The 26,912-nt window shown below is 29.2% G+C and overlaps 3 protein-coding genes across 10 annotated transcripts; 2 read left to right on the top strand and 1 right to left on the bottom strand.

Moving 5' to 3' along the window:
* Positions 1–398: 398 nt before the first annotated feature.
* On the bottom strand, positions 399–9,457 carry LOC112701815 (cellulose synthase-like protein E6). Of its 2 annotated transcripts, none has more exons than XM_025752580.3 (8): positions 8,880–9,457; positions 6,505–6,847; positions 5,865–6,005; positions 5,595–5,726; positions 5,298–5,510; positions 3,890–4,120; positions 2,166–2,513; positions 399–1,058 (listed from the first exon to the last, which is right to left on the bottom strand). In XM_025752580.3, the coding sequence occupies exons 1-8, from the start codon at positions 9,167–9,169 to the stop codon at positions 519–521; spliced, it is 2,238 nt and encodes a 745-aa protein (XP_025608365.1). In that variant the 5' UTR covers positions 9,170–9,457; the 3' UTR covers positions 399–518. The 2 variants fall into 2 exon arrangements, with proteins under 2 accessions (XP_025608365.1, XP_025608367.1); XM_025752582.3 differs by having other exon boundaries at positions 6,772–6,847; positions 8,880–9,270.
* Positions 9,458–18,186: 8,729 nt separating this feature from the next.
* Positions 18,187–20,291, top strand: LOC112701814 (uncharacterized). Of its 5 annotated transcripts, none has more exons than XM_072198923.1 (4): positions 18,187–18,393; positions 18,747–19,104; positions 19,349–20,034; positions 20,147–20,291. In XM_072198923.1, the coding sequence occupies exons 2-4, from the start codon at positions 18,768–18,770 to the stop codon at positions 20,165–20,167; spliced, it is 1,044 nt and encodes a 347-aa protein (XP_072055024.1). In that variant the 5' UTR covers positions 18,187–18,393; positions 18,747–18,767; the 3' UTR covers positions 20,168–20,291. The 5 variants fall into 5 exon arrangements, with proteins under 5 accessions (XP_072055024.1, XP_072055022.1, XP_025608364.1 ...); XM_025752579.3 differs by having other exon boundaries at positions 18,215–18,393; positions 18,743–19,104; XM_072198921.1 differs by having other exon boundaries at positions 19,349–20,187.
* Positions 20,292–21,283: 992 nt separating this feature from the next.
* LOC112701812 (WEB family protein At5g55860) lies at positions 21,284–25,303 on the top strand. Of its 3 annotated transcripts, none has more exons than XM_025752574.3 (4): positions 21,284–21,565; positions 21,685–21,747; positions 22,108–22,332; positions 23,307–25,303. In XM_025752574.3, exons 3-4 carry the CDS (start codon positions 22,153–22,155, stop codon positions 25,089–25,091), a joined length of 1,965 nt encoding a protein of 654 aa, XP_025608359.1. In that variant the 5' UTR covers positions 21,284–21,565; positions 21,685–21,747; positions 22,108–22,152; the 3' UTR covers positions 25,092–25,303. The 3 variants fall into 3 exon arrangements, with proteins under 3 accessions (XP_025608359.1, XP_025608360.1, XP_025608361.1); XM_025752575.3 differs by having other exon boundaries at positions 21,485–21,561; XM_025752576.3 differs by lacking the exon at positions 21,284–21,565 and adding an exon at positions 22,720–22,788 and having other exon boundaries at positions 21,687–21,747.
* The last annotated feature ends 1,609 nt before the right edge of the window (positions 25,304–26,912 follow it).

The following is a 26,912-nucleotide window of genomic DNA, read 5'->3' as shown; positions in this document are numbered from 1 at the left end:
ATTCTAATACTCTCTCATTTTCAAATAATTGTTTAGTTATGAAATTATTTTTTTACAAATAATAATATAATTTAAAATTATAAAAATATTATTTTTTTAAATTTAGATTCTTATTCAATAATATATAATTAGAAAAATGCATAAGAAAAAAGATATTAGTAAAATACGAAAAAACAATAAATAAATAAATAAATTATTTAATATTTTTCTATAAATATATTTTAGTTTTTATAAATTCAATATTTTCAACCTATGCAAATATTTTTTAAAAAAGTAAAGAGATTGAGTTATTGAGTGTGAAATTGTGAATAAATACATACTAATAATAACAAAACTCTGGCTGCAAAATAAAATATATATTAAGAACTCCAATAAGTTAAAACAAAATTGGAAAGAGATTGAGAGAGATTCAAGATTTTTATTAATATTATTGGAACACAAATATACACTACTTCAATATAATTAAATAATTAATTCATTATTGCACATTTCTTTGACTTTAAGCTCTAAAATAATAATTAGAAGACAAAAGTTGCAATGAAGCATGCCAATGAGGCCAACACAAAGGACTTAATCATCACATTGCTTGATATGCTACCTTTATCACTACGGATGAAAAGAGCTTCATAAACTGGTAAATTCACCATTACAATCATTGCACTAATCACAATTTGAATAATCATAATCAATTGTCCCATAATAATTCTCCTAATTCCCACAAGAAGACCAAGAAGGTTTACTAATGCCAATGTTACCATCATGGTCAACATGATTGATGAACATCCTCCAAAGTCAATGATTTCTTTCTCATACCTCTTTTGAACATCCTCGGTGACAACCTTGTCTGTTACTACAAAATTTGTTTGTGATAGTCCCAATTGCTTTGTTATGGTATCAATGAATCCAAAGAAATAGGAAGTGGTTCTCCTTATGAATCTCATTCTTTGCAAGTTCAACCAACTCTTTATTGTGGATCCACAAATCAATGCCTCACATAGGCTATAACCATTGTTGGCTACAAATGCATATGCAAAGGGAAGGAACCATAGGCTTGTAGGCTGCAAATTAAGACACGCATATTTAAAATACAAAGAATTAATTAAAATGAGTTAGTTAAGTAAAAATATAATTAAGGAATATGGAGAAATTGGTAAGTATTAGCTTTATTTGAGGTATATGATTTTTGTTTTTTATTTGTATCATTTTTTGGAATGATTTAAGACTTCAATTTTGATACACTAATAATATATAAAAATTTTATATAGAATTATATTATTATCATATTAATAAAAATTATTTATTTTTAAATCCACCACTTAAATGTCGTTTAGATGTATAAATTAAATTGAAAAACCATATAAATACTATCAGCTAATTAAAATTAAACTCATAATTTAAATATACTAATTTAAATTTGATATAAAACAATTTAATAGTATATATTTAGCAAAAGTTATTGATGTAAAATTATACTAAGATTTGTACTATTAAATTGATTATTTTAGAGCATATGCACTAAATTTATTTTGGTAGTTTATTATTTGTCTGATCATTTTGTTTTGCATCACTCTAATATCCTTAATTGTTTATGAACTTCCTTCACAAAGTTGATTCGGCAAGTAATGATTAAGTCAAAGAAAAATATCTTAGAGATATATATGTACTACAATAAATTAAAGATTTAATTACTCTATTAATCCTTATAATTTTATCAAATTTTTAATTAAACTTTTATAATTTTTTTTCTTTTTAATTGGATCTCGACATTACTTTTAATTTTGTAATTAAGCAATTTTTATATCAAAAACGTTAAAATTAACATAATATTTCTTAAAATATATGTAATCAATGATCTAATTAGATTTCTAATTATAAATAATTAAATATCTTCTATTTGTGAATAAATATTCAATTAATTCTAACATTTTTATACTAAAAAAAATTTAATTATAAAATTAAAAACAGTATAAAAACTCAATTAAAAATATATATATAAAAATCTAATTATAAATTTAATAAAACTATAACAACTAACTAACAGAATGATTAAACCTAAATTAAATTATCTCAATGCATGACAACATACACCAAGTTCAATCCTAATTCAAATCAACAGCAATAATAATGCCTAAAACTTTCTGTTTAATTAAGAATGAAAAGCAAACCTGTGGGAACAATGGTATTCCACGAATGAAGCAAAGAGGTGGAAGAATGGCATAACAAAGAGTAGGAAGTGACAAAGGTGCCCATAAGAGGTAGACACAATAACCCATTTGAATACCAATGTTGATCTTGCCATGCCCATAAATGAAAGGACAGTACTTTGAGAAGAAAATTTGGAACATCCCCTCCGACCACCTCTTATGCTGAACAAGTGCAACATCTAAGGTTGTTGGAGCTACACCAATGAATGCTTTCCTTTCTGGATTATAGTATATTGATCTCCATCCCCTGCAAGTTATTGCAAGCCCACTTGCTATGTCTTCCACTGGAATCCCATACACCAATCCCATCTACAAGTTATTATAATTTATATATTTTCTTGTTAGTTATATATATTGAGATATTAAATTTGACTCATCATTCATTTAGATGACTTTTTTATTTAAGTAATAAATTTAAAAATTAATTATTTTTATTGGTGTGATAATACGGCTAAAATTTTTATATATGAATAATTTTAATGTGAAATACAAAAATATTTGATTATTTTAATATTAGAAAAGTATGTGGAACCAAAAGGGGATCAGCCAAAAGATAAACAAAACAATATTAAATTAATTAATTTAATTTTTATTTAATTTTTAATGTTTGTTATTAATTGCCGTTTTGAATAAAATCTCTCATTGACTAATATGTTTCAAATTCCCAATAACCACCCCTGGGATCACGGAACCCTTTCAGCAAGCCCGATCCAAAATTCATTTTTCCTTTCGTCAAACACAAATTTGAAAAATACATAAAAGAACATCTATTTAATATGAAAAAGAAACATTCTCATACTTAGTAGAAGAAACATCCATATATATTAACTCGTAGAGATTTTGAATTCATCGAAAGGTATTTGGCTGGATTTTGGCTGATATACTTTTGGTTCCCTAGCTTTACTCTTTAATATTTTACATAGTTGTGGTGGTAGTACAAAACGTCAATGACGTTTTATAATAAAAAAGAAATTTAATTATGAAAAAACAAAATGTTATTAATGTTTTGTAATAAAAAATATTATTTTATTTATTAAAACACAAAATGTTATTGATGTTTTGTTAAAAAAATATCATTTTAATTGAAAAAATACAAAACGTCACTTACGTTTTATACATAACCATAATAGTAACACAGAGTTTAGTTCATCATGAAAAATTTCACCCTTAATAATATAATATTAAAAAGAAAAAATTCTGATAACACACAATTAGTCATTTGTATAAAATTTATTTATAATGATAATAAGAAAATTAAACTTATAGTTATATAAGTATATATATAATTATTTATGTGTTCTTATTTAATAATTTAAATTTTTAAGATAAGTAGTTTTATTATGATATAATATCAAAATTTTTATAATTAAGAGATGAAATAAAATTTAGAATTTATTAATTTTAATGCATTGAGAGATTAAATTACACAATTATTTAATTATATTTATTTTTTTATGATTATTCACGCAATTAATAAAAAAATTAATTATTTTTATTAATATAGTAATACATAATTAAATGTACGAGTGCATCAAAACTAAATTCTCAAATCTATGCTAAAATATCATAGAACACAAAGTTAAGCATATCAAATTGTGAAATAATAATTAAAATAATCAATAAATTTGTTCCCATATCTCCTTTAATTTCCAAATAAATACCAATATAAATAAATAAATAAATACCTCCTTCCCCCAAAGGGTGCCATGCTCATAGGAGCAAGTAGCAAGAAGTTTTGATGCTTCATTCAATTCATCAACTGTTCTATTATCTTCTATTTTGGTGTTGATCATGATATGATCCAATTTGGCTTTGTAATCTTTAAAGTGAGCTCCAGAGAGGCTTTCTCTTCTATGGAAGCACCCTGTTCCACAATACAGGGCAGCTCCATGTCCACTTATTCCAGCTAGCTCAATCTTTAATTTGTACATATATACACAACAAATTAATAGATCTAATTAAGTTCTTATATTATGCAAACATTGTTTTTAATTTAAATCTCTTTGAATTTTTAAATTTTTAAAAGAATATAATAATAATAATGATTATTTGAATAGGTGTTTCATCACAAAATTTTAAAACTATAAAAATTTAATTGAAAATCCTCATTATAAATATTATCACAAGATGTTTGCAATTTTCTCTATACTCTCTTGTGAGTGTCAACTTTTGTTATTTTCAAACTTCTTATATTAACTGATCAAATTATTGTTAAGAGTAATTACTGCCACGTGGTACTTTTGTTAATCTAATAAAGGAGCTACTCATATGAAGATACCTAAAATATTTTTTTTAAAGATATTTTTTAATAATTAAAATTTAATAAATAAAATTGATTAAACTATATTATTTTTATTAAAATTAGATTGGACAAATCAATTTGACTAAAAAATTAATAAATTAAATTTTAAATCGGTCTAAAATAATATATTTTTTTATAAAAAATGACTACAATACCGTTATTATAAAAAATAACTAAAATACTTTTATTATATATATATATGAGTATTTTAATCATTTTTATAATAAAGATATTATAGTTATTTTTTATAAAAAAGTATTAATTTAAATTGCTTTAAAATTTAGTATATCAGTTTTTTGGTCAAATTAATTTGTCTGATCTAATTTTGACAAAAATAATATAGTTTAATCGATTATATATGTTAAATGTTAATGATTAGAAAATACCTTTAAAAAAAACATTTTAAATATCTTTATCTAAGTGGCTCCCCTCTAATAAAAATATTTTATGAAGATAACAGTTAAAATGTAAATACATATTATATCAAAAAATAATTTTAATTAAATATGTCCATTCAATTAAAAATTTAATTTTTTAATATTAAATTATTAGGAGTAAATATCTCAATAAATAATCCAAATTATGTATTAAATTTATTTTTTAATTATTGTTTTAAAATCTTTTTTACAAAATATCATAGATGCTTTATGTTAATACCATAACAATATAAAATACTAAAATGATCAAATATTTTTATATTTTATATTAAAATTATTCATAAGTAAAAAATTTAGTCTAACATTTCTAGGTTATTATTTTTATATAAAAATATTGTTAACCAGCCCACATACCATATCTGTGGCAAGGCAAGAACTGGCATAGAGATCATTGTTGGTGAGATTATTATAATTTTGTGGGAATTGAACATAAGCAATGTTTTGGCCTCTGGATTCATCCATGAAGAAACATAGTGTTTCTTGAATTGTATCTGCGTTACTTGGGTACATGTCACAATCCAAGTTCAGAATCAAGGGACCATTGCTTATCTCCGATGACACTCTTATCTGTATATAATAACAATAAATTAATATGTATAATTAATTACTACTCTATGATAAAAATAAAAATTGATCATGATATATATATACCAATGCATTCATAGCTCCTGCTTTGAAATGGTGAGGGTAATTGGGTCTTTTCTCACGTGCCATGTATACAACTCTTGGCAATTGTATTCCCTCTTCATCTACAGCATTTTTATCCCTTCCATCGATTATGATCTGGGTAAATCAAATAATAAATAATAAATAATAAATAATAAATAATAAATAAACTAATTTAATTTATTATTCAATGCACATGAACCATTATTTTCTTTTTTCTCCTCCAAAAAAAATATATAATTTAGTTAGCTATACCTGCACGATAGAATGGTGGTCCTGCTTTTTGGTTTTCGAACTCCATTCTTTGAAACCTTTGTGAAAATTCCTCTCACTATGTGCAACCTTACCCTTTGCTAATGTTGTTTCAATATCACTTTTCATTTCTTCGTATAATTTCTGCCATATAATTTTTTTCATGCAAAATTATTGAAACGCTTCAACAAATACATAAATATAATTATGTATTAAGTGTCGGTTTAAGTGCAATTTTATACATACATATATGTAGAAACTTAGGTGCAGTCGTAAAGTTGATAGCTGAAAACCGTTAGATAATTTGACTGATTTGATTAAATTTTCATCTAACGACTCACAGCTGTCAACTTCGTTGAGTTTTCACTTACATAATATATATATATAATTATGTATTATATTTTGCAATAACAAAAGTAATTAAAATTTAATGCTTAAATAGTACTAATATACATAAACGTATAAATTAATTTAATGATAATATATTCAATATATGATGAAAATTAAAGTTCCAAATTTTTATTATTACTCAAACCATGCATGTGTTCAAATGTTTAATTTTCAAGGGAAAAAGGCTTATTTAATAATTTTGTCATCATCAATATTTTAAATTTTATTTTAAAAAATATCACTACATACATACCTTGATAAATAAACATTGTTTATGAAAGTCATCATCATGATCATGATGATGGCAATGATAATTATGATTTAGGGCGGAAAAATAAGCGTGAGGTGACCTAGTTTGAAGATTGAATTTTCGGCAGAATGGCAACCAATGTTTAGAGAAAATGGAAGCTTTGAAGAGTGCATAGAATGTTAACTCTGATCCTCCATCATCAGAGAGATACACACTCAACTTATTTGAAGGATAATTGTATGCCATTGCTGATAATATTGTGTTAATCACCATTAATGGTGGCTCTAATTTTGGATCAGCTGTGCACACAAATATGTCCACCGCTGGCATCTTCTCTTCATCATATCTGCATATATAACAAATTTTACAATATTATGTCATCATTTGTCAATTAAATACCAATTCATCCTTCTCATTCCTCTATTCAACAATATGTACATATATTGATATTTTTTATTTTTCTCATAATTATTTTTCATATGTAATCCTATACCACTGTTAATATGTATGCGTTATAATTATTTTCTCTTTAAGAAACTACTGCAAATAATGTTAAAAAAAAGTAACTAAATACGGATGAGTTGGCAGCATTGATAGAGTTTCAGGACTAGGTTGAAACAGCTCAGACTAGATTTTACATTTAATAGATTTATTAGGGCAAAAAACGTTAATAAACTATGGTGACTAATTATTTACACAAATTCGTCATAGGCAAATTTAGTTTGAATCAACTTATTTCGAATTACATAGGATGCGGTCTTTTTGAGTAAATCGAATCAACCTGATTCGAATTACTGTTAGTGTGTAATTCGAATCGGGTGAGTTCGAAATATATGTGTATGTGAGTTATTATATAATTTGAATCAGCATGATTCGAATTATATGTAAACGCAGTTCGAGCTTAGGTGATTCGAACTACATATAAGTGTGGTTTAGTTGATACATGAACCAAATTTATCTTTGGCGAATTTATGTAAATAATTGGTCACCATGACTTATTAACGTTTTTTGCTCGATTTATTATGTAGTTAATTGGCTGGATCCAACTTATAATTTATTATTTTTTTTAAAATACTAAATCTAACTTGTTATTTAATTTGATCTGGCCTAAAATTTATTAACAAATCTCATAATTTTATATAAAAATAAAAATATTATTTAATTTTTTTAAAAAATAATGTAATATATCATATTTAATATTTATAAACAAATTAAATTTAAAAAATATTTAAAATATATAAAAGTATTTATAATAAAATATAATAAATTTAAAATATCTAATAATTTTGTTAATAATAAAAAATTATTTATATATTTAATTATATTTTAATAAGTTAATAAAATTAATTAATAAATCTAGATATATTCTATTAAAATATTAAAATTTTTATAAAAATTTGTATTTATTTTATGACAGGTCAAACTAAATCAAACTAAATACAGACTAGACTACAAAACTCCTAACAGACGAAAATGTATCTTCTCCAGTTTTTTTAACACTTGCTTTCATTTTTGATTTTCTAAATGGGATCAAAAATAAATAAGAGAGAAAAAATAATGAATGATTAGATTAAACACTGCACATCATCCAATTTTTTTGTCACTAGAAAAGATCCACTCGCCTAACAGACCCTGATTTATTTTCATTTCTAACTATGGGCTATATGAATTGGGCTGTGGATGAGTTTAGAGCATGGTGCTTCTTTCAATGCGAAATTGATTCAGGTTTATTTTTTAGTAAATCAAGAGAATATACTGTTAGGGAGCGGATCATTTCCAATAAAAAAAAAATTGGATGGTATTCAATATTTAATTTAATTATTGATTATTTTTTCTCTCATTTATTTTTAGTCCAATTTATAGAATCAAAAGTGAGAGATCACACTGTATTTTCTCCAACAAAAACCAGAGAGAATCTATTTCCCTGATACAGCATGTAGAATATGATTTTTTTAAAGATTTTTTTTATTTAAAGATGTGTAATCAAGATTTCAAGCCTCATTCAGCTTTGTACTAATTCACTGTGATACTAATAAAGTGACAGACTCCAACCTTTAGATGATTGACTGCCTCTCATGCAGCAGGACATAGCTTAGGCTTCTTTTGTTTTTTCTTTCTTGTCTTCCGTTTCTTTTTGTCTTTTTTCTTTCCAATACCAAAAAATTACAAAAAGCAACTAAACACCGATGAGAGATATGTTCAAGTTAACATGGAGATGGCTATGTGATATGATGGAGAATTAATGTTAACACATAATTAGAAAGAGCACTAATTAATACTTAAGAAGTTTAGAGAAAGGGACTAGGAATAGAAAGCTAATAAATTAAGGTTGAAAAATATAGTAATGATGAATATATTTATATTATTAACTATATTACCTTTGTAAAAGGGTATGTTTGGATGGAGATTGAAAAGCTATTCTCCAACGAACAGATTGAGTGATGATCCAATACAATCCAAACAAAATCTCAGACACCAACATAGCAATCCATGCCCATGATTCTGTTCTTGTTGCTGTTGGGAAGTTTTTTACTCTGTAGAACAAAATCAAAGATATGGATACCAATATTGTTGATGCAAACAACTTGTAAGCACCTCTGAATCTTGCTTCTTTTGTCTCAAACAATAAAGGAGCACCAACAATTTCATCATCTTCTTTTTCCCTCATCTTGATTTCTCTCTCTCTCTCTCTCTCTCTCTGAAAAAACACACGCTCTGTCACTCACTTTGATGAGATGAAGATGAAGATGTTGTAATTTGTTTGGCTATGCTACTATATAAGCTGCAAATTATATATTAAGAATATAACATTTGTTTTATCAACAATGCTAGGAACTAAGAGGATATCAGCAAAAAATCAACCAAATATTTTTATGTGAATTCAAAACCTCTACGTGGATGGTGCTTATACTAGGTATTAGGATGTTTATTTTACTAAGTATCATAATGTTTTTTTTTTATACAAAATGGATGTTCCTTTATATATTTTATAAATTTTTTTATATACTAAGAATCGGGATTATTGGAAGTAGGGTTCTGTGATTCCCGCCCCTAATTCTCCAACGTATCATTCAAAATTTTAATTTGGGGTGAAAAACAATTAATATCAAATATTATAAATTAAAAATAAATAAAATTAATTAAATATAATGTTGAGTTAAGAAATTAACTAAAATAATTAGTGATGACAAACATTATTTTTGGCAAAATAAATAATTAGAGTTGTTAAATTAATAAGTACACATTGCTAATTATTTATGTTATGTTGCAGGTTATACTTCATTTTTGGCAGCCCAAGTTGAATGAATAACAAAACAAAGCTAATGGGCTGAATGGAAAGTGTGAATAAAGACAAGCCCAAGTCATTCATATCAAACAAAGAAGCATAGCAAGACACCGGGCCAAAAAGAGAAGAACCCGATCCAAGCTTGAAATTGTTTTCAATTTCCCACCATCTTGCTCCAACCAAAGCAACGTTCCTCTCCTCTCAAATCAAGTCACATCAAGACTTCAGTAAAGTAGGAAAGAGAAAGAGAAGAAAAGCTTCCTCCATAAGCCAGTAACCAAAGAAGCAAGAAAGAGAAAAATCTAAGCTTGAAGCACAGAAGCTAAAGCAGAAAATCTAATACAAATCAAGTTTAAGAAAGGTAATCCATCTCATCTTGCATGCATCAGATCTTCGTCCCTTCTTCCCAACTCTCTGCACTATCCAAAAATGGCATTCAAAGAAAAGTTGATCTCTGTTCTTCACTGCTACAAATCCACGGTCACAAGAGATTCTTGGGGACCAAGTTGCATCTCTATGGTTCAGATTTGGTTGACCATTGGAAGACAATTTCGGTTACTCCTTCTTGGCTTTCGGACAAGTTGGAGAAGTCAGAAGCAAAGTTCCCATTGTGAGGATTAATGGGAAAAAGTGAGACAGTGGGTTGATGAAACTCAAGGCTCAAGGTGTTGACCTTGGAAGCAGAACCAAGCAACATGCAATGAGATAAAAGAAGCTTGCTGCTCATTCAGAAAGCAAGGAGAGAAAACCAGTGAATTGAGGTCTTGTTCTGAGAAGAGCTCTTTGAAGAAGTTCAACTAACTGGACAGTGTAACCTAATCAAAGGTGCATTCCGCCAGTATGAAGAACTGAATCAGAGGCTTGCTAATCTGGTTTTTCGCATAGCACAGAGGCTGTTGATGAAGTCAATCTCCTTCATGTTTTACTGATTGTAATGTACTTTTCTAAGTTTATCTTTCTGTAATTTCTTGTGAGAAAAGGCATTGTGAGAAAGCTCAAGAAAAAGCCATGAGTGGAAAAAGGTTGAGTGAAACACTTGAGAGAAAAACCTAGAGTTATTTTCAGATTTTTTTAGGTTAGCTAAGTGTCTTGTATCTTGTACCTGTTTGGTACCCCTTTCTTAGTTGGGTTAGCACTAAGAGTGAATAGTTGAGTGTTAGCATAGCCAATGTCAAGTTAGGTTAGAACTTGAGTGTGAAATTGGTGTATGTAATACTGTTAACTATAGTGAAATTCTTCCATAGTTGTGGAGGAGACTGGATGTAGGTTGCATAGCACAAAGCAACCGAACCAGGATATATGCTGGTGTTAGTTTTTTTTTCTCTGTCATGTTCTGTTTTCTGATATTCATGAGACAAAAATAATTTGTCTCATAAATTTTCGCTGCTGAGTTCAAACAGAATCAGATTTGTAACTTTGCTATAAAAAAGGTAAAAATAGCAAACCAAAGGAAGGCATAGATTCAACCCCCTTCTCTAAGCCTACCACAACCTTCATATAACTATAAATTAGTTAAGTTGTTTACTTTTTTATTGATCACCTCTTAATTTTATATATTTTTTTTTGTTTTATTCATCACCTTAGCTTTTTCCTTTTTAATATTAATGTATATATCAAGGTGATTTATAGTATTATGATAAAAAATAGTATTATTATATGAATTATATATATATATATATATATATATATATATATATATATATATATATATATATATTAGAAAATGGTTTTATTGACTAGAATAGAAAAAATTATAATGTAGCTTAGCCAATAGAGATCAAATGAACCTAAGAAAATAGAGTATTATTATATAAAAGTTACAAAAAGTAATTAACTAATAAAGTAATAATCCAATCTTAAGAAAGAATATTTAATTCAAAGAAGAAGAAGACGTTTAAAGGAAAACACAACTGAGACATTATAAAATTCATTTTCAAGTGACTTTGCAAATGCAATTAATTACGGATATCATAGGCAAATCTTGTTTTCAAACATAAAATCACTACAGTTGATTCGAATCGTCTACAAAGTTGAAATGATCAAATCCAATTATTCAACAAAAATCACACGTGATGATCTAAAAGACAAACAAATGGAGAGAGAGAGAGTATTTAATGCCTGGTAATAAGTGTCATTGTTATCTAAAAATAATGTCCAGACATACATTTGATAAGAGTCATTGTTATTATTTATTGAAGTGACAATGCAATAATGCAAAGCCAGCAAAGGTCATAGTCAGAACACTTGCTGAGTTGTTATGTTTGCCTGCTATACATATTTTAGATACAATATTTATTTATATAATAATAAAAATAAAAAATATTTTTAAATATAATTAAATATATTTAAATATGATTACATATTAATATATTTAATTTTATTTTTAATTTATATTTTTTAAATAAATTTATAAATAATATATTATTATTTATTAAAATAAAAATTATTTTAAATATTTTATATAATTAAAAATATTTAAAATAATTATAATATTAATTTATATTTTAATATTTATATAAAGTAATTACTTAAATAACAATGACAAAAATATTTTTTTACGAAGATATTTTATTTAAAAATAGGACTTATTTATTTAGCTATATTTTAAACAAAGACAATATTTTTATAAATATCAAAATCTAACTATATAATTTATTATTTAATAATAAAAAAATATTTTTACATAAAAATAATTATAAAATTTTTATTATAGTATCCACTCTTATAAAATATTAATATATTATTATAATTTATTTAAAAAATATTTTATATTTTATATATATAATATTTTTGTTTCTTATAAAAAATTAAAATTTATATATTGATATATTCTATATATTGTGTCGTAGCAAAAGAGCAGCGTTAATTCTCTTGTTTGATTAGTTCAATTAGTTTAATAATTAGTAATGGACACTACAAATGAAAAGATTACCACTACTCCCATATATATATAAAATATAATAAAATAAATAATATTAAAATTTTCATAGCAAAATATTCAATTATTCATTAGAAATTGGATTGTGACACACGACCTCATTATTCATAATCATCATGATGCTACCATGTTACTCACGCAAGCTTTTGTGAATAATTTGATCTCACATTTTTCTAATCTATCTATAACAGCGTATATGTGTCACTGTTTAATAGCTACAAGGCAATTGCATGTTTTGGTATTTTGTGAAAACTAGGATGTGATATAATAAATATTAAAAATTGTTATATTTTATAGAAATAAATTAAATAGCTATAAATCAAAGTTAAATTTAAAAGGTATTTTATTTAAAATAATTTATAATACAAAAAATTTGGATATTGGAATTATATAAAGTGATTTTTTTATTTGGTGGTTTGATTTTTACATTTGTTTTAGTTGATAGACTTAACATTTTTATGTGGCGCTCGTCCTCCTTTGTCTTTATTGGTTATTGTTAGAGTTGTTGCTTTCTTCTTTCTGTCGTAGGTTCTTGTGAAGGCATGTTTTTTATGAATTGTTGAGTTTGATGTACTTTCTATTGTGTTGTTTGTTTCACCATTGCATGTATGTTCTTCTTCCGAATATGTGTCTTGAATTTATATGGTTTTCTTTCTCCTTAATGTCTTGATGGGATGGTGCTTCAATGTCATTACTTTTCTAGAGTGTCATTAGATTTGAAGCTGTTGTGTCCAATAATTTTGTTGCTTCGCCATCAAATAATACAAAAGTTATTGTAACACTTTGATTTGAAACATTTAATTGAATTCTGAACCTAAAATAAGTATTGGGTTAGTAATTGATAGATGGGATTATGAAAAGTATATAGAGTTATCCTATTGTTAGATATTGTAGTGTTTGATTACATGTGCCACAAATGTTGTTGTTTCCTTTTTTATATGTTTTTTTTAATACTTTTCACATTCAACATAGTTTTTTCTAAATTTGTCATCAATTTCATTTATAGTTGCTAAAATTGTGAAGATCTTTTCTATTCTAATATTCAATTTATGTTATCATTAGGTATATGATATTTGAGTAAGTACGAATATATGATGCATGTTATGATTTTTTTTGACATATCTGATCATCATATTCTCATTGCATGACCATTAGATCTTGGATAGTTATTCGATTTCTAATCATTCTGTTATGAAATAATGATGTTCCATTTAGTAAGTTTGAGATGTGTAGTTCGAAAATAAATTTTTTGTGCTAAATTTGATGTTATTTGAAGGAATAGTGGTAAGAGACTTATATAAGTAGTTCAAATATTATGAAATTTGAATATTTGTAACGTAAAATTTATTATGATTAATAATATTATTATGACATTTGTAATATAAATGTTTATTATCTTTAGTGAGTTATTCATAAAAATTAATAAATTAATTGTTGGAGTTATAAATTTATTGTATTGTTTATAACAGTAAGATATAATAAATATAGAAATATGGATTCAATGTATTTGTAAGTTACAAATTTATTGTATTATATTTTTTAGTTTTTTTTGTATGTGTTTTTTTTTTTTTTGCTTATTTAGAAATAATAGTTAATTTGGAAAAAATTGAGTGGTTGATTCTAAAGTATCGTCAAGTAAACGATATTGTTGACATGACATTAGTAGGAGGAGAAAGATGTCTTAAAAGTAATATGGATAAACTTATCCATTTACTTTTATATATTAAGAATATATTAGAGGATAGATAAAGTTTTAGGATTTTGTTTATTTAAATTAAATAATTATAGTATTACCAAAATATATAAACGTGAAAGAAATTACCAAAATACATCTTCAGTCACATCTCGGATGCAGAAGGTCAATCTCCAAAATGACCACATCTCGAATGCATTGACCCTGTGTTGTGATAGGATGTCTGCGAACCATATTTCGGATACACTGTACCCGAGATACGCGTATTTTTTGATTTGGGGTCGTGTATCCGAGATAAGAGAAAAGAAAACGCGTGTTTTCTGATTCTGTACCATATCTCGGATGCACTGACCCCAATAAAAAAATACGGAGTAATATCCCAAATAGGTCCCCAAGAAATTTACCATCCGACAATTTTGTCCCCACAAAATTTAATTAAGATTTTGACCCTGAGGTTCTCAGATATCCACCAGATACATCCTCAAAACCGTTTGATCCGGTTAAAGTGGTGACGTGTCAGATTAACTGCGACATGTCACTTCCAGGACATTTTGGTCCCCATCCACGCTGGACAAAACGACGTCGTATTGGAACCAGGGGCAAAACGACGTCATTTCGGGGAGGACAAATTCGTCCCCACTTAGACAGAGAATGCAATCGGCGCCGTTTTTATGTGGGGGGGATCTATTTGTCTTATAATAGTATCTTAGGGGACCTATTTGATCTATAATTCATGATGTTAAAAGAAGCTATATTTACTTCAACATAAACCTTAAAACCACATTGACATTAGTCTGTTCATTTATCAAAATAGTAACATAAACCTGAGAACCCAAACATATTAACCGCACAAATATTTGGCTTCAATAGCAACACAAACCAAATCAAGTCAAAAGAAGGTTTATTTTTTTCAACATAAACTAAACGAAACCATTCTAAACAACATAAAGTCTTCTTCCTCCAACATAACAAAAGGTGGTAACATAATTAAGACAACAACTTTCACACTAATTCTTAGAAGCGTCATTTCTTGAAAGACTGGTTCAACCCTGGTGTTGGAATGAATTTGAACAACTTAGATACTATGCAACTGGTTACAGCTGATATTGTCTTAACACTAACACTCTCCGAATTCTTGGCCCTAATTACTGTCTCCTTTGGACGTCTAAAAGAAAGCTGAGATTGGAATAAACAATATTGTCATCACCATGTTTCACACAGAGTTCAACTGCTTACATTAAGCCACTTACAATCCAAAGGTATGCCCTTGTAAGTGGCTTAATGTAAGCAGTTAAACTCTGTGTGAAACATGGTGATAATAATACTATTGATTTCAAGTTCAGCTTTTTTTTAGACGTCCAAAAAAGACAGTAATTAGGGCCAAGAATTCGGGGAGTGTTAGTGCTGAGACAATATCAGCTGCAACCAGTGGCACGGTATCTAAGTTGTTCAAATTCATTCCAACACCAGGGTTGAACTAGTCTTTCAAGAAATGACGCTTCTAAGAATTAGTGTGAAAGTTGTTGTCTTAGTTATGTTACCACCTTTTGTTATGTTGGAGGAAGAAGACTTTATGTTGTTTAGAATGGTTTCGTTTACTTTATGTTGAAGAAAATAAACCTTCTTTTGACTTGATTCGGTTTGTGTTGCTATTGAGGCCAAATATTTGTTTGGTTAACATGTTTGGGTTCTTAGATTTATGTTACCATTTTGATAAATGAACAGACCAATGTCAATGTGTTTTTAAGGTTTGTGTTGAAGTAAATATAGCTTCTTTTAACATCACGAATTATAGGTCAAATAGGTCTCCCACATGAAAACGGCGCCGTTTGCATTCTCTGTCTAAGTGGGGACAAATTTGTCCTCCCCGAAACGACGTCGTTTTTCCCGTAGTTCCAATACGACGTCGTTTTGTCCAGCGTGGATGGGGACCAAAATGTCCTGGAGGTGACATGTCGCAGTTAACCTAACACGTCACTACTTTAACCGGATCAAACGGTTTTGGGGACGTATCTGGTGGATATCTGAAAACTTCAGGGTCAAAATCTTAGTTAAATTTTATGGGGGATAAAACTGTCGGATAGCGAATTTTTTGGGGACTTATTTGGGATATTATTCAAAAACACGTGTATCTCAGGTACAATGTATCCAAAATATGTTTATGTGCAGACATCTTACACAATATGGGATTAGTGCATCCGAGATGTAGTCATTTTAGAAACTAACCTTCTATATCCAAAATGTGACTGAAAATATATTTTGGCCATTTCTTCCACATTTATTTATTTTGATAAATATTATATTTAGTTTATTAGTACATATATTTAATAGATAAAATAAATTATATTTATATGTTCTATTTAGATATAAAGTTTTTTTTAAATTAAACCTTAAATAGTTAATTTATTATATTATTTTTTGTTCTAATAAGATTATACAGCTTCAAAAAAATATTTGTATCATATTATAACACATTACATTTTATATATGTTTCAAAAGCTTAATTAATTTTTGTTTAAACGTCTAATATGAATTAAATTGATTAGGTATATGATATTTTATGTATTAAAAATGTGTAACATAAATTTATTATATGATAATATTTAATAGAATTATAGAAGTAATTTACTTTTAAATTTTCAAAAGTTATTAAAATTGAGAAAATATTCAATTTGGTATTTGAAGTTACACTCAAATTTTAATTTAGTCATTAAAATTTTAATTGTCTCAATTTAATTTTAAAATTTTTCAATTGACTCTTTGATAGAAACAGCCGCAAAGACTAACGTGATTAAAATTTAAAAAGTTTAGAAATTAATTTGAGATAATTAAAATCTTAAAGACTAAATTGAGACTCAAATGTAATTTTAGAGACTAAACTGAATATTTTCTCAATAATTACCAATATCAATTAACCCATACAAATGTGGCAACCATATGAGATTGGGTCATGATCATAAACATGCTACTTTAATTAATTTGAATTAGCTATTAATTAAGTCATTCGTTTATTTAAATAATTATTGAAAGTTTAAATTTTATTTTGTATATAATAACTGATTGACGGACAATAATTTTTTACATAAAATTCTAATAACAATAAATTAATTCTTAATTTGTCCAAACAAAAGAAAAGATAATGGGAGTAACCAAAATAAACCTGATGCTTTGACTTTGGACCTGACAGTCAAAAGGAAAAATTGAAGGTACAAAATAATTGAGCTATGAATGTATGGTATGACTGCAAGTCAGCAATGATAGTTCTAATTTCTGTCAAAAAAAAAAAAAAAGCAATGATAGTTCTAATTAAAAATAAATTATAAATATATATCCTTCAATAATTGGGAGTGTGGGCCACCTTAATAAAATTTTCAACATGTATACTAAATAAATAAATTTTAATAAATTTCATTATTAAAAAAATTAGGCCTCTTCCATAAAAAAATCAATTTTTTTAAGGACCTGTGTAAAAAATTTTAAAAGTAATTTTTTTTTAACTTTTAACTTATGAAAAGTAATAATATTAATGTCTAGTGTAATTTTCAAAAGTAAATTGTGGATTTTTAAGAAATTATTTAGGAGTTTATAGAGAAGTTAAAAAAAATAATTTCTCTCTTAATATTATTATTTTTTACCATATTTTTATAAAATAAGTATTTTTAAAACTAAAAATTCAAACACAAAATAACTTATTTATAAGCTACTTTTAATATAGTCATTTACTGTTTAAACTATTTTTTCAAAAGAAAACTTTATTAAGTTGTTTACTAAAATTGGGTGTAAGTGCTATTTAGAAATGTATTCTATCTAACATTTTTGAAATTTAATTTGAGTGATTATTCAAATTTTTACTAGAACAAAGTGATTTTTTGGTCGGAGGAAACAAATTCTAGGATATATTTTTTTTCTTTTTCAAAGCACAGGCCCAAAGAGAGAGAGAGAAGAAGAAGAAGAAACACTTGGACCAAAGAAAAGGTTTGTAAATCGTGTAAAGCAGCAAGAGATTTTTTTGATGAAATTGAAAAAGATAGATGAGAATATGTTAGGAGAAAGAGAAGTCTTTGAGTTTGTATAGATGAGAATATGTTATGATGCTGATACTTCACAAGTTGCCCACCATGTGTTTGATATAAGTTCCCAATCACGCCATTCCCTTGTTTTCTTATGGATAATTACTATTTTAAGAAGATATATTGACTTATCAATCATTTGATCTTTATTTTCTACTTTGATTGTCAACAATGTAGCTTTTTGTTAACGATTTTACATTCATTGATTCAATCACATGACTTGGTTTTTGTTTAATGCATGGTTGGTGTCTAAGGTAGTTGGACAAACCCCATTTTGTTATGGATATAGCACATTACTATTTGGATGGCAATGCTGATGCTGTGGAGTTTTGTCCACATGATTCGTACCACCATGTTCTGGCTGCCTCCACATACAATCTCCAAGAAGGTGACCGTCCCAGTCGACATGGAAGCATTTCTCTCTTCAGTGTTGATGGCAGTGACATAGCTGGTGGTGATGACCACCTTGACTTGGTTTGCAGTGTGGAGACCTCTGGAATTTTCGACATAAAGTGGAGCCCGCCCGGACAGCATTCGAATCCTTTTCTTTCTCAAGCTGATGCTGATGGATACTTGAGAATTCATGTGCTGGAAAGTAGCTGTAATGGGGTTGAAGGTATTGATATATCCTTCATTAAGCTTCCTTAACACTATTTGAATATTTCAAAACCAATCCAACTTTAGATCTTCATTTCTTACTAAGCTTGATAGCAGGTATTATTCGTAATTGTAGCACTTTTGTTTTCAATTACAATAATAGTGCACTAGGATTTGGTTTCTCGATGACATAAGTTTCTATTTTGCCAAGGAATGTTTCTAATAAGAGTTTTTTCAATTGATGAATATTGATGTTATGGCAGAGATTAATCTAAAGCATATGACCAGTGAAAAAATCAGCGACTCTATGTGCTTGTACCTGGACTGGAACCCTTCAGGCACATCCATGACAGTGGGGCTTTCTGATGGCTCTGTATCCATTGTTTCTTTCCTTGAATCCAAGTTGGAAATACAAGAAGAATGGAAGGCACATGACTTTGAACTCTGGACAACCGCATTTGATATCCACCAACCAAATTTGGTATATACTGGCTCTGATGATTGTAAATTCAGTTGTTGGGATTTAAGGGATGGTCCTTCCAGTCTGGTATTTCAGAATTCCAAAGCTCACAAAATGGGTGTTTGTTGCATTCAAAAGAGTTCTCATGATCCAAATAGCTTAGTAACCGGTAGCTATGACGAAACCTTGAGGGTATGGGACTTGAGAACAATCTCAAAACCTGTTAATGAGACTTCAATTGGCTTAGGGGGAGGAGTTTGGAGGGTGAAGCACCATCCCTACATTCCAAACTTGGTCTTGGCTGCATGTATGCACAATGGTTTTGCAATTGTTTCCATTAAAGGCAACGAAGCGCAAGTGTTGGAAACTTACAAGAAGCATGATTCCCTTGCATATGGAGCAGATTGGCAGAAAGGTGAAGCAAATCACAGAGTTGAGAGAACCAAACCAATTGTGGCTACTTGCTCATTCTATGACAAACTTGTTCGGGTATGGAAGCCAGAAAATGAGATTAACTTGTGAGCTTTATGCTTAATGTTTGTCTCAATCTGGAAAAAAATGTAATGCTTAACTATTTATTTGTTGAATCATATGATTGCAGGAAGGTTGGAAGCATGAGTGACACAAAGCATTTCCACTTTATTATTATTTCAAGTCACTTATTTATTGATTCCTTAACCTAATCAATGAAGAAAAAGATAATGATGATCATGAAGTTATTGAAATTGTGAACTGCATTATTCAATATTCATTATACCTAGTTTATAGTTGACTTTTTAAAAACTACTTATACCTAGCTTATACTTTACTTTTAAGGGAAATTCTATGGGGTTAAAGTATATATTATATTGCATCTTTTCCATTTCTCTTAAGAACTAGGAAGCTTAAGTGCAACTATATGAACATCTTCATTGCTCATAAACACATTTTTAAAAGTAATTAATATATTGTTTTTGCTAAAAATCATTTCATGGACCGTTTCCTTCTGAATATAACTATGAAAAGTATAGAAGAAGAAAATAAAGGTGATTGATAAATAACTCACAATAACTCAAAGACCGAAAAAGAAATAACACTCATAATAACTTGGTGATTCGGTTAATAAATTCACTATCATGTCATAGTAGTACTAAAATTTTTGCTGCAATTTTACAGTATATATCGTTGTCAGTACATAAGATATCATTACATGACCCCCAAAAAGAAAATGCACGAGATGAGTCATCTTTGTTAACAAATATCCCAATTCATAGTCTTTGCTTCAAAACATTCTCATTCTCAATAAGTACAAACTCAAAGCATACCATTAATATTTCATTTTCCAAAGGAAGTGGAATAAAATAACACAACTTTAAGGTGTATATAGTATATAGTATATAGTACCATAATAAATTAATTAATAATATATATCCACATCTACCTCAGTTGATAATGGGACATAGCTAGTGCAAGTTAAGAAATAACAACGACAATTAAGATTTGAAAGAACACATGATCCTATTTGTAGGTGAAATCCAAACCCCATAACTGATACATGTATAACTGACATCTTATTCTAATATTCTCTCAGATTTGGCCCTTTATGATTTTCCATATTTATCATTACTCCATTGAATCAATGAATCTCTCCAATCTTTACATACCTTAAATTACACTATTATTTTTTAACATATCAATTATCAATTATTAGCTTAATGTTCAATCATAACTTAATATATTCTCATTATTTTCTGGACGGTGCTGGTGCCAACGTGGGGACCCATTTTCCACTGCAACATTTTTTTCTGACAGAATCTTCCGCTACGCTCCACTTACTTTTGTGTGTCCCCATAAGCATTGGGGAAAAGGACAACATAGTCCACAAGGTACAAGGAATGAATAACAGAAGCGGGGAGTAAAATTTTGAATAGGAAAAAGGGTGCACGTGAATATTACCCTTTTTAAATCACACTGTTTCGGAACCTTGCTTGCTTGCTGATACAAAATTGGTCTTCAACATCTTTCAATTCAAACACAGTAAGTAAGTAACACAGAACCCCATTTTTTTAATTCTCTCTTTCTTTTCCTTTGATTTTCCTTCATTGCAAGCAAGGAGCATTGTTCGGATTCTTATTTTTACTCTGCAATTCAATGCCATAGGTTTCATCTGTGTCTTGGAAATTGTAAAGGAGCTAGCTTTACAAATTACAAGGCCTGAAAAAGGTGAATTTTTTCCCCTCTGAATTTTTAGTTTTCCGCTATTTTTCTTTCGGATTCAGATAAAGCTAGAAACTTTCCTACTTGTTCTTTCCGTTTGCGATTTTGGGGTTCCATAGAATTAGAAGTTTCGATGAGTACGAGGATTGGCACTTTTTTTTTAAGAAACCACTTCTGAATCTAACGAAGGGGGTTTTCTTCTCTGTCTCTCTAATTTGGTGTGTTTTTCGGTTTCTGATGCTATTTTTTTCCCCTTTTCATTTATTTGGGACTATCTGAGATTGATGTTTATAATGTGTTACTTGTAAACATGTTTGATGAGAATTTGATTTCAATTCTTACTTGTAACATTTTGCTTCTAAGCAGGTTAGGCTTCAAAAGTCACCAATAACATCTGAATTCTACCCTGCAATGGTGGCAAAAATAAGGCAAAGTGCTATCAGCTCTCCAAAACCAACAAAACCGGAGGTTGGAGAGATTGATACTAGTCCACCTATTCAGTCAGTTAAAGATGCTGTTTCTCTATTTGGTGAAGGTGCTTTCTCCAGCGAGAAACCTTCCATTAAGAAGGCTAAACCTTATTCTGCTGAGGTAACACTGGCTTTTTTGTATAATTGTGTGTGCTTTCAAACTAATGGATTAGTAGCTTTAGTGAAAAGTTCTTTCTTAGAATCTCTGTTATGTTAGGAATCTAATGCATTCTGGTGTGACGTCACGAATTGAATGCAAACTCGTGTGGCATTATAAACGAATGCATTCCTGTTGGTGTTATGAATCTAATGCTAGCTGGTGTAGTGGTATAAAATCATTGATCTGTTTTTCCTTTGAAGATAAAAAAGAAAAGCACCCGCCAGGAAACATGTGGTTTGAGCTCTTCAAACTAATATATGATTAGGCATTAGACGTTGATGAAGAGTTCAACAGCACCCAATCTTTAAGCTTTGATTTGATATTCAATTTCATGTCCTCATTTAACAGAGAATATCTGGTGCGACGTCATGAATCGAATGCAAACTCGTGTGGCATTACAAACCAATGCATTCTTGTGTGAGTTATGAATCTAAGGCATTTGTTTCTGACATCATGAATATAATGCTAGCTGGTGCAATGTCATGAAAATCATTGATCTGTAAATCCTTCAAGGAAAAAAAAAATTGAGCAGGGAAACATGTGTTGTTATTATTAGTTGATGAGCTTTTTAAACTAATATGTATTATTAGGCATTGAAGTGTTGATGAAGAGTTCAATGGCATCGAATTTTTATGCATTGACTTGATAGCTGATGGCATGTGCTCATCTAAGAGAGAATATCTTGTGTATGTGAAGGCTGGGACAAGTTTTACTGGATTCTAGGGACCTTGAGAATTTTCCCAGTCATATTTTCATCTCCATATTAGATAGCCTTTTACCGGAGAAAAGCTATTCTAGGTGTTCTAATTGGACAAGTTTTTCTAACTTCTAGGCTAAGCTATCTGCTCATTATTTTCGTTTTCTTCGTTCCGAGCTTAGCTATGATGTACTCTCTCCTTATTATTGCAACTTACAATTGTTGTTATTTTGTTAAGAGAGTTTTGGCAAAAGAGACACAACTTCACTTAGCCGAGAAAGAGCTGAACAAATTAAAGGATCAACTAAAGAATGCAGAAACTACTAAGGCTCAAGCCCTAGTGGAGCTTCAAAGGCATAAAAAAGCAGTTGAGGATCTTTCACAAAAGCTAAATGTTCTCAAGGAGTCAAGAGAATTATCAACTAAAGCAACAGAAGCTTCAAATTGTCAAGCCAAACAGCTTAAAGAAGAAAAATGTGGTGATCCTGTTGGAAGCAATGGTGCTTGGAAAGAAGACTTGGAAACCGCAGTTAAAAGATATGCATCTGTTATTACAGAACTTGATGTTGCAAAGCAAGAACTGAGGAATATTCGTCAGGAGTATAATACTTCCTTGGAAGCAAGAGTTTCGGCTTTCAAGCAAGCAGTAGAAGCTGAAGATGCAATGAAGGCAAACACTGAAAGAGCATCTGAGCTATCAAAAGAAATTTTAGCCGTGCAGGAATCAATTGAACGAATGAGGCTTACAGCTCCATTGGCACATCAACCGCAAGAAAGCATATTAACTGATAAAGAAGTTCTACGACAATCATATAGAGCAGCCTTCGAAGAATCAAGAAGGAAATTGCTTGCTTTAAAGAAGGAATTCAGTCCGGACCAAACAGAAAATCTTGAAATGCAGCTGAATGAGACAACAAATAAAATTGGGGCTCTGCAAAAGGAAATAGAAAATAAAAAGACATCAGACTTGGATTCTCTGAAAAGCGTCACTTCGGGGCTTGATAATGCTAAAGAATCCCTGCAGAAAGTAGCAGAAGAGGAAAGCTCCCTAAGAAGCTTGGTTGAGGCTCTTAAGGTGGAACTGGAGTATCTGAGAAGAGAACATGCTGAATTGAAGAAGAAAGAATCTGAAACTGAATCTATTGTTGGAAATCTGCATGTCAAGCTTCGGAAAAGTAAGTCTGAGCTTGAAGCATACTTGGCAGAAGAATCTAAAGTCAGAGGTGCATCTGAGGAAATGATCTTGACATTGAACCGGTTGTCATCTGAAACTGAGAATGCAAAGCAGGAAGCTGAAGATATGAAGAACATGGAAGCTGAACTGAAGATGGAAGCTGAAGTAACCAAACTTGCCTTAGAAGATGCAGAAATAAAGCTTAAAGTAGCATTAGAAGAAGCCGAAGCAGCGAGAGCATCAGAGGCAAGCAGTATTGATCAGATTAGGGTCTTATCTGAGAGGACTAATGCTGCTCGTGCATCAACCTCAGAGCATGGTGCTAAAATTACAATCTCAAAGGAGGAATATGAGTCCTTATCTCGAAAGGTTGAGGAATCTGATAGATTAGCTGACATGAAAGTGGCTGCTGCCAAGGCACAGGTTGAAGCTATCAGGGTGAGTGAAAATGAGGCTCTCAAAAGATTGGAGGCAACACAGAAGGAGATTGATGATATAAAGACTGCAACACTAGAGACCTTGAAAAGCGCTGAGATGGCCGAAGCAGCAAAGAAGGCAGTGGAAACTGAGCTAAAAAGGTGGCGTGAGCGGGAGCAGAAGAAAGCAGAAGAGGCTGCAGCTCGAATATTGGCCGAAGCACAGATGTCACCAAGAGTGTCTCCTCAGCACTACAGGATTCAACAGCACAATCCAACTCCAAAAAAGGTTGAAGTGCAAAAGCTTGAAAAGGGAAAGGTTTCAGTTTCAAAGAAAGTTCTGTTGCCCAACATTAGTGGCATTTTCCATCGGAAGAAGAACCAGGTTGATGGAGGATCTCCCTCTTACCTGCCAGGAGAGGAACCGCTTTGAAATGTGAATGGATTTGTATAAAGTTGAGACCAACTTAGATTTTGCATTCATAGCCTTTTGAACTGTCAATAGTTTGGTAACAATCACAAGTTCAGGGATGTAAAGTGTGAATGGAAATCAAGTAGTGGATCATTATATTATTGAGGTTTCATGGCCGGTAACATATAAACTATTTTTCTTCATAATAAACTATTCAAAGATTCTGAGTAGTATACCTTATTCCATCTACTTCATTTTTATCCACACATTTTTTGCTCGTTTCTTTATGCCTTATTTTCTTAGATGGAGAAACATGAGAATTCTACTAAAACAAAGCTACAAAATTTCTCAAATGTTTCCTTGAGAAATTTTTGTGAGTAATGATAACTCTAACTACTTTTTAACATTTTTGCAATAATTGAATTTGTATGTAGTGTGTCAAAATTTGGTATAATCATGTGAAATTCTTTATATTGTTCATGTATCAAAACTACATTCTAATTGAGAAATGTAATATATAAAATAACTTTTTTTTTATTAAATAACTTTTTTAATTTTTGGATTACTCATGCCATGTTTTTTAATTTTGAGCCTTCTATTTCTTTGATTTTTAAAAGATATAATTTTATGCCTTTGGAATAATAAAATACTTTCTTTGTAAAAAATGAGAAAATCTATAAAATTTAATGTTTCAACTCCAACTGCTGTCGTCCTCATTTTGTATCTTGAGAAGTCGTTACCTGTTACCTTACTATTTTTTATTTTCGTGATTTCTGTTTGTCTTTTTTTTTTGTCACAACCAAATTGAGTTTCAAATTCACCTGTGTGCCTTTTTAAGTAACAATTTATTAAAATTTTTTAACCCTTTTTCGTAAAAGTTTATACATTGAACTTATATCTGGAATTTACTTTTGTTGTCACACACAATGGTTAAGGTTGAAAAAGAATATAAGAAATAGTAGTTGAGCTTTTGTAATTGTGACTTCCGCAGTCCCAATTCAACGCAACAATATTTTAGAGTGAAAATTTTAAGAGTGAATTTTTTCTGTTATCATTTCAATTCCAAATAATCTTTAAGTTGATACGGAACTAGGTGAATCATAACCTTATAACTCATATTGTTGATTTTTATATTCCTTTTTCCACCTTTACTATTCTACATGTTCTATAGTACTTGAGTTTGCTGTTTCGGGTGAAATAATTATTTTTGGCCCCTCTGAAGAATTTGTTGTTGAAAATTTGATCCTACCGCTGTTGCTATTTTGGTTAATAAATAACAAACATTTATTAGATCTTGATCATAATATGTATTGATAGTTGGATATTAGAATATGGTAACTACAGTAAAATGTTATTTGTTGTATCAAGGAAGGGTATAGATTGGGATTGGGGTAAGCAGAGCATACAGTTGGGTACAGATGTTTTCTGTCCGTGCATTGCATATATTCCAATGAAGAATAGAAGAGAAAGCAAAAAAAAAAGACAAACAAAAAAACGTCCTCTATAGTGCGCTCCCTTTCATCTAAGAGTTAAAGTTGGGCAAAAGAAGTTTTACGCTTGTCGTTCTTCTTCTTTCTTTGATCTTGAAAAATAACAAGTTTGATGAGATATTTTAAATATCCATCCTTTTTTTTTCTCTTTCTTCAATTAGTATTTAAACATAGGGCAAATCACTATATTAAGGCAAGGGGAGCAAAATATTACACAAATCCGCTAAACCAAAAATTAATTCATGAATCAACCAAAACACATTTTTATATAATTCGAATTAGGTTGTTTCGAACTTCGAATCACCTTGATTCGAATTACATACACATGTACACACCCTCTAATTCGAAATCA

This window comes from Arachis hypogaea, chromosome 7 (genome assembly GCF_003086295.3).
Source record: "Arachis hypogaea cultivar Tifrunner chromosome 7, arahy.Tifrunner.gnm2.J5K5, whole genome shotgun sequence".
Taxonomy (NCBI): Eukaryota; Viridiplantae; Streptophyta; class Magnoliopsida; order Fabales; family Fabaceae; genus Arachis; species Arachis hypogaea.
Note: the sequence above shows the minus strand (reverse complement) of the source record. Positions and strands in the feature narration are given on the sequence as shown.

Coding starts and splice junctions, on each gene's coding strand:
- LOC112701814 (XM_072198921.1), top strand. CDS start 18,768: ATGGATATAGCACATTACTATTTGGATGGCAATGCTGATGCTGTGGAG. Junction 19,105..19,348: donor TAGCTGTAATGGGGTTGAAG/GTATTGATATAT, acceptor ATGTTATGGCAG/AGATTAATCTAAAGCATATG.
- LOC112701815 (XM_025752580.3), bottom strand. CDS start 9,169: ATGAGGGAAAAAGAAGATGATGAAATTGTTGGTGCTCCTTTATTGTTT. Junction 6,006..6,504: donor AACAATGTTTATTTATCAAG/GTATGTATGTAG, acceptor ATTATATGGCAG/AAATTATACGAAGAAATGAA. Junction 4,121..5,297: donor CTTGCCTTGCCACAGATATG/GTATGTGGGCTG, acceptor TACAAATTAAAG/ATTGAGCTAGCTGGAATAAG.
- LOC112701812 (XM_025752574.3), top strand. CDS start 22,153: ATGGTGGCAAAAATAAGGCAAAGTGCTATCAGCTCTCCAAAACCAACA. Junction 22,333..23,306: donor CTAAACCTTATTCTGCTGAG/GTAACACTGGCT, acceptor TATTTTGTTAAG/AGAGTTTTGGCAAAAGAGAC.